This window comes from Myotis brandtii, unplaced genomic scaffold (assembly GCF_000412655.1).
Source record: "Myotis brandtii unplaced genomic scaffold, ASM41265v1 scaffold82, whole genome shotgun sequence".
Classification (NCBI taxonomy): domain Eukaryota; kingdom Metazoa; phylum Chordata; class Mammalia; order Chiroptera; family Vespertilionidae; genus Myotis; species Myotis brandtii.
This window is the reverse complement of record NW_005371324.1, coordinates 6151922-6160258: the sequence shown is the minus strand read 5'-3', so window position 1 is coordinate 6160258 and position 8337 is coordinate 6151922. Positions and strand designations below refer to the sequence as shown.

At 35.3% G+C, this 8337-nt stretch overlaps 1 protein-coding gene across 7 annotated transcripts in view; it reads right to left on the bottom strand.

Annotated features, from left to right (window-relative positions):
• Positions 1-8337, bottom strand: part of NAV3 (neuron navigator 3) — an 832279-nt gene that overhangs the window by 67885 nt on the left and 756057 nt on the right. For all 7 annotated transcript variants that reach the window (XM_014531666.1, XM_005884144.2, XM_014531665.1 and 4 more), the window contains 2 exons: positions 6078-6101; positions 3093-3170 (listed from right to left, as the gene is read on the bottom strand). In XM_014531666.1, the coding sequence (XP_014387152.1) occupies positions 3093-3170; positions 6078-6101 (102 nt within the window). The remainder of the gene's footprint in view (positions 1-3092; positions 3171-6077; positions 6102-8337) is intronic.

Below are 8337 nucleotides of genomic sequence, written 5' to 3'. Positions count from 1 at the left end.
CCGAGTGCACAAATTTTTGTGCACTGGGCCTCTAGTGCATTATAAAGTAAAAAAAAGATCATGCAAAATAGGATATATTTTAAGCGCACATATATGTGCAAAATGCACTCCTAGTGATAACATAGATATACATTAGAGAAGCTGGAAATATTTGCACTTTGTCTCTAAGACTAGACTTTTAAAACAAAATCATCTATTTGGCACCATTTCCTCTAATTCTGTTTATTACTTTTTTAAAAAACTATCACCTCCCAGGGAAAGACTACAAATATTTATTCCCCTTATTACTTCTTCCTCCATGCCAGTTAATGCCACAGGTACACTGGATACCTGCTTATACACCCTATGTATATCAGTGCTTTATACATGAAAATGGTGAGTTTATACTTTTCCACTACAGGAACCAATTTTTACCCTTTGATGGTAATACCAACACCCAGCTGAGAATACATACTCCACAGTCATAAAACCATTGTGAAAATAGTGTGATGTGTATGATTGGAGCAGAAGTGGCTGACATTGTTTTAAAATGTTTGCTCCATTTTGGGACAATGGTGAAGATTTGATCCCGCAGGACCGTTACCCCATGTTAGAATTAGGTTCCCCACGTGCGTGTGTGTGTGTGTGTGTGTGTGTGTGTGTGTTTGTGTGTCCCTGTGTGTGTGTGTGTGTGAGTGTGTAGTAAGCCTTTGCAAGAGGGTTTTGTATATTTATGTTAATGGGTATATCTCTAATAATAGATATAGACCGGATGGCCAAAAGACTGTCCAGACGACCTTCCAGACTAAGCTGGGGCTGCGAGGGCCAAGCCCCTTGCACAAGTTGTGTATGGGGCCTCTAGTAAAAAAATAATGTTGAAAGGAAACACAAGAAAACAATAACCATGAATGGGATGAGAATCTCAGAGGGAAAAACAAATAAATCCTTTTTATTTAAAATTTTTTTAATTTTAGTTTTTTGTCTTATTTTTTTGTTTTAAAGAATAATTTACTGATTTTTAGAGAAAGAGGAAGGTAGAGGGGAGAGAGAAACATCGATGTGAGAGAGCAACATCGATCAGCTGCCTCCTGCATGCCGCCCACCGGGAATGGAGCTGCCTGCAACCTGTGCAAGTGCCCTGACTGGGAGCCGAACCAGCAAACTCCTGGTGCACAGGAAGATGCCCAACCAACTGAGCTACACCAACCAGGGCTAGTTTTTCTTTTTAATAAAATAAGCATATATTATTTTTTAAAATATGTTTTTTATCCTACCTGAGGACATATTTATTGATTTTAGGGAAAAGGGAAGAATTAAGCATATATTATTTTTTAAAATATGTTTTTTATCCTTACCCGAGGACATATTTATTGATTTTAGAGAAAAGGGAAGAATGAGAGGGAGACACACACACAGAAAGAGAGAGAGAGAGAGAGAGAGAGAGAGAGAGAAAAAGAGAGAGAGAGACTTATATGAAAAACATTGACTGGTTGCCTCCTGTAGGAGCCCTGACCAGGTATCAAACTCACAACCTTGCCATGTACAGAACAATGCTCCAATCTGCTGAGCAATACTGGTCAGGGGAAGCATGTATTCCTTTTTAAATGGAAATAGCTTCAAAATTACTGTGTAAAAGCTCAAATTCCACAATGTATAGCAGCCACTTGTTATTGCAATATCTGAGTATATGAGTCTACAAAGAGAGATTTAAAAATAAAATAAAACCCTGAGTAATCATTCAAAACATCTAGATGTATCTTGACTATCCAATGCACGGGGTCTATCATGAAGCCTTCCTTGTTGCAGACAAACAGAACCTGGAGTACTTTGGCATTTTCATTGTAATATGTCCTCTGGGTATAAATTCAGGTACTGAGACAGGAGTGTTTTATACCACTATACAGTTTATTGTATAAAATTTACAACCGCTATTGAGCTATTTAAGAGTTATACTTAGACACAAAATATAGTTTAAATAATACTGTTCTCTTCCAATGTTGCCTAAACAATTCTCTAAAACATACTATCATTTTTATGAATCTCCTAACAACGTGCATAAAAAATAAATATAGTCAATCAGTCCAAAATTTAGATTCCCCCAAAGATGAAAAGATAAAATCAATTCAAATATAATGCTAAAATGAATACATTGTGAGTGAAATGATTTATTTAGATACTGTGAAAGTTTTATTACACCATAATTTTCCATCTTAAAAATCTCAGTTATTCAAGTCATACCCAGGGGGGCTACACCTGCTCAGTCTTGCTCTGTCAGGCTTTGCCTAGGAGGTACAAAAACTCAACGGAGAGCATAGAGAAGTGAGGCAGGCGACGGGCCCAAAGCTCTACAGTGGAACTGAGCAGATTAATGTTGAGTGAAGGTGGCAGGACATATGGCAAAATAGCGGGAGCTTGCTTACCCCTCACCGTTGTTCCTAACACCATTGTTCCTGAGGACGAGGCATAATGCCACAGGCTGTTTATTACCCTACATCTATGTACTCCCTGGCACATTGGAAGGTCTTCAGTAAATGTTAATATAATTGATGGTTTTCACTGTCATCATTTTTGCTGTTCTCTGCTGCTTGAACTATGAGAAGGCTGCCCAGGTTGTTGAGAGAAATATATCTCATTTACAATATAGCTAAGATACCCAAAATTAGACCAAGTTATTATTATTATTTTAGAATGAAGTGAATGCTTAACTAATTGTCTAATAAATTGCTCTGAAGGAGGCAGGGCACATGAATTTTTTATCTTCCAAAGTTAATCTCCAGCAATCCCTAATAACATTGTGGCTTGAGAAAGTCTTATGTATGGGGAGTGATAAAAATAAAAAATAAGAAAAGAAATAACCATTGTTGCTGTTACTGATACTTCCAACCTTATAAGAAACAAAAAGCCATTTCAACCACAGTATGCATCCTTATCAATTTGGGTTAATATTTTATTACTCAGCGTACAGGAAAGTTTGACTTTATACGAGTCTCACAGTTTAGTGACTTAAGTCTGTATAATTTTTGACATTTAAGTGTGTAAATCGGTTACTAAAATTATCCTACTTACTATCTAAAAATCTGTTTTAACGTATCACAAAATCAAAAGTGACTTACATTTGCTGAAAGCTGAGATGTGAGGGTAGCCACTTTTTCTTGAGATGCAACCAGCTCTCTCCGCAGTTTATGAATTTGCTGAATGTAATTAAAAAAATCAATTCAATATGCTAGCAGATTTTGACATAAAACTAAAATTCAATCCAAGCAAGCAAAGCAAATATTATAGTTAGTTCCTTCTACCCCCACTGTATCAGTAGCAATTTCTGAAAATTAAAGAAATGTGAATACTGGCTGCACAGTAACAATCAAAAGCCAATGATCAGAAGAGGGATAAGTGCCTATGTCAAAGCGGGAACTCCAATCTGCCAAGTAAGGCTTGCTTACTTGTTCCATTTGCCATCTCTGCCTGACTCAAGAATCAGTTTACTCTTTATTGATTCTTTACAGAAATTTGCAGTAATAAAATTACGTAGTAAAATCTGTTCTTTTTTAAAATTAAAAATACATATACATATTTTTTTCTGGATCTTTTGGGTGAAAAGTACTCCGTGTTATTTTTCTATCAGTTTTTTTTGCATGTTTATTTTAATTTTATGTTTGGAAACTTCTCAGAGATGTAGAAATCCTACAGTCACTGAAAGCTGGTTCTAATTCAACATTTAATGATCCCATATTTGAAGATAATTTTATTGGCTGGAGTTTTAATGGCTAACACTCATCCCAAATCTTGATTGTAATGCCCTTTATTCAGTAAGTTACTAAAAAAGGCTTTATAGACAATCCATAGTTTAAAAAGAAGGAGAAAATCAGTAATACTGTGCAAATTTTATATAATAAAAGGCTAATATGCAAATCTACCGAACGGTGGAATAACCGGTCGCTCTGACAATAAAAGGCTAATATGCAAATCTACCAAACAGTGGAATAACCGGTCGCTCTGAGTGCACTGACCACAAGGGGGCAGACACTCAACGCAGGAGCTGCCCAGGGGGAGTGCCACTCAGCCAGAGCTGGACTCATGGCTGGCGAAAGCAGTGGTGGTGGCGACTGACCACAAGGGGGCAGACACTCAACGCAGGAGCTGTCCTGGGGGAGTGCCACTCAGCCAGAAGCTGGGCTCATGGCAGGCGAAAGCAGTGGTGGTGGTGGTAGCCTCTCCCGCCTCCACAGCAGCGCTAAGGATGTCCAACTGCTGGCTTAGGCCCGATCCCCGTGGGGAGCAGGCCTAAGCCATCAGTTGGACATCTCCCGAGGGCTCCCGGACTGCAAGAGGGCACAGGCCGGGCTGAGAGACAACCCCCCGTCCCCTGAGTGCACGAATTTCGTGCACCAGGCCTCTAGCAACTAAATAAAACAACAAAATAAATATGCAAAAATGTTTTCCATTTCAGTTAAGTTCACTCTTGAATAAAACTGAACCAGAAAACTAGAAGAATATATGATATTATATTTAAAATTTTAATTTAAGCACTTTCACAGTTTATGCTGCATGTCTCATGTTGCCATGAAATATAAAGTGATTCATAAAGGTAAAGCATTTATAAGTCAACAAGTAAACTTTGGTCTCAAGGGATTCTAGTTATTTAAATGCCACATAATCTACTCTAATGCTTCCCATTTTTACAAAAACAAGTCTCCTTTGGTTGTATTTGGACTTTTGGAATATTGCCTTAGTTTGAAAGAGCATTCTTGACACAGTTCATTACTTGTCTTTTTCCTTTTACTCCCCTTCACATTCTATTTTTATGGAGAATAAATGGTGGTCAAAATTGAGAGACTAAAAAAGAAGTGAGCTGGAAGCTGGAAGCAGAAATAGAGGACATTTTTATAATTTTGGAAAATGAGATTCCTTTCCACTCCGGTTTTTTTTTAAAGAGATACATCCCAGCCCCAATTAACTTTTGAGTCATATTCCTATGATGATGACCAAATAGTCTCAGAAATCAAAGAATCCATATTGTTCTTAAACCAAATTCAAAGAAGCTTTCTCAAATTAGCAGTCTCTATTATATAAGTACTGTAAATTATTTTTTTAACAACCATGACTCATTATGGGACATGAATGATAAAAGGGGAGTTGGATAACTACTAATAAGGCAAGAAGATGTGGCATTTTTATACTTCAGTAGCTATATTATGATCAATGTTAGAAGCCTTGCTATGTCCATACAACAAAATGTTTGTTTGTTTTTTTAAAAAAACACCATAATCACTTGTTTGGTCTAGCAATTGCAAAGATCAAATTGGCATAATCAATACTTTTTCAGTATTTTGAAGTACATCACAAATTTTACATTAAAGGCAATAAAATATGACTTCAAAGGAAAGAGTTCCTTTGTAGAGACTGTTTTCAAGACATTTATTTTCTCTGTGGTCTGATTGCCTCAGTGTAAAGCAATCAAATAGTCATTACTGTGCCTTAAATAAAGGCCTAATTAAAGTCCTCCTGCTCTTCTTGGCCAACACAACTCTTATACAAAGAGTCAGAAAAAGAATATTCTCTCCAGGTTGAATTCTCATTTGTATGTGATTGCAAGAAAGTGTGTATTTCTGAAATGTATGTGATTAGAACAATATACCACAGTAGACAGAAAGTGGTGACTATAGGCAGCAAAGTCCTGGCACCAACGAGATAGGCTGGGATGCTGGTAGCCTGCGTTGTGGAGGTCTGCAGCTCAAGATTCAATAGTTTCCTCAAGCCTATGCAGTTAGTTTTATAGGCTGTGAGGGAAAAGAGACTAATAAAATAGAAAGACTGCACACTCATTCATCCATCAAAGATTTTAGGAGTGCTTGCTACTAGACACAATTTATTAGCTAAGTCTCCAATCTATAATGTGAGAGGAGAGTTTGCTTCTAAACACTGCCTTTCATTTTCTTTATGAGGAAATATCCAAGACCTTTTATCAACTACTTCAGTTATTTGTATCCATAACTGGAGGGGTATGCTATTGTAGCAGAGCCCTCTAGTGGGAGAAAAACTCATTTCAGCATAAATGTATAAGATCGTAGTCAAAAATAAAAATGCTACAAGCTTTTTACCTCTGAATGAGCCTTTTCTTCAGCCTGAAAAAGAGAAATGCAAAAAAATATTATAATGTCAATTCATTTCACACGTAAAATAATTATACTTTGTATTTAAAATATTATGATCTAACAAGAATATAGTAAAATGCATAATATTAAAACAGTAAGAACAGGGACCTTTAGAATTACAAGTGAATATTTCTTTATATATAAGCCATGTAGTACTTTATAGGTTATTTAACTTATGGATATATAATATGCCTTAAGAGCAAAGGATAAAATTGAGATAGAATTGCTCTAAGATCCAGACCAAAAACAAAATAGTTGTAAAATTATACTCTAAAAAAAATAAGGTTAAAAATGTTGGATTTTTAAAACTCAGATTATAGGATGCAGACTCCATGAAATTATAGGGATCTGCAGCCAAGTTTTAGGAGTTCTAATTTTATTCTGTGATTTACAGATCATAAAGAATGCCCAATAAAGCTGCAGGAAAAATATTGACCTCTACTAATAACCACAGAAATCAGGTCTTTAGTTTCTATTTTCTTTTAGTTTTCCTAAAGATTATTAATTATGTTTATTTGGCTGCAAGTCAGAAAAACACTAAGATATCCAGGGTTAAGGTGGTGATCAAAGTGGCTGAGGAAGATCAGTTAATGCAGATTATGCAAAGGAGGATTGCTGTAGAAACCGGAGGAGCATTTTGGCTTCAGTTGCAGAAGACTCCAGCTCTGCTTTTCTTCTTTGTGCTGGGCTGCGAAATGCCAGAGTATGAATTGTGTGCACCGTTATATTTGGGGAGCTCTCTCATTCTGGAAGAAGCTGGAGAATGCATGATATCGCTGAACAGTACAAATCTGCTTATTGCTTTGAGCAGATCCAAAGCTGAAAAACAATCTCTTATCTCTTTTTGGGGGTATTGCCTGATTAATTGATGCAGATAATAACTGAACCACTTTTTATATCTTTATATCTTCTTTTTCTCCAGAAAACATAAAGCACAACAAAGTATTTTAAACATTGAAATATTTTTATGTGTAAGCATCTTTTGAGTTTTGTCTTTCCTATTTCTCTACTCTTAAAAATAATGTATAGTTAGTAATATAGTGGTTAAATAAAAAAGTGGTTAAGTAGTGGAATCTTAGTAGCCTTTATAAGAAAATTTTTTAAAAAATAAATGCTAACATAAAGCTTGAATATTTACATCTCAACTTTAATTTTTTAAGTAAAAACATTTTTAAAATTTAATAATGGCAAGGTTTCATATAAGTTTGGTTTCTGAATCATAAGTAGGGGAGAAATTTTAAAATAAAAATTTCATAAAATCAAGAGAAAGCTGAAGGGTGTTTGCCATACGATATAGAACACAATTAACTATGACTATCTGATTTCCCTAGAACTTTGCATACATATTGCCAGTTTATTCTGCCCAAATCCTGCTTCTAGACTTTCAAAGATTATAGGAAACTAATACTCAATAAATAACTTGTGTATTTCAAGCCACCAATGTATTCTATATTTTATAAATAGTCAGGAAATGGTCACTTTTTTTCATTAAACATGCCCAGGATAAGTTACATATACTAGTTATAAAAGTAATTATTACATATATTAATTATTTATATACTGTATATAATGACTTTTCTCATTGCTGACTTTTCAGCATTATCTTTTGCTTTAATATTCACCTTCTTTCCTACACTTGGCTGTTAATACTGGTTAGGTGTTACTATAAAGTTGAAGCAATAAACAAGAATATTTTTTTTCCAGTGGGTTAGGCATGGCATGATATTACTTTCCATTTTAAACAATGATTTTAAAGCAGGCCCAATGTACTGAAGGATGGTAAACATTATAAAATACCTTACCTAAAAATATATATATGAGATTATTCATTATTCTGTAAGCCATTGTTTGGCCATTCATTCATCCGTTCAAATTTACAAATAAAAAATGTATTTACTTTAGTATTAGCTGTGCCTTAGTGAAAATGCTAAAGGGTTCTACAATAAACTAAACATGGCCCTTGCTCTTATTATACCAACACAAATTAGATTCCAAGAACAAATCAGGTTCAATAAAGTTTTTAATATACAATATAGCCATTCAGAAAACAACTATTGCAAAAATAGAAAAGTGTAAATGCATTACAAGTTCAGGCATATGAAGAATAAAAAGGGCCCTAACCGATTTGGCTCAGTGGATTGAACGTCGGCCTGTGGACTGAAGGGTCCCAGGTTTGATTCCGGTCAAGGGCATGTACCTAGGTTAC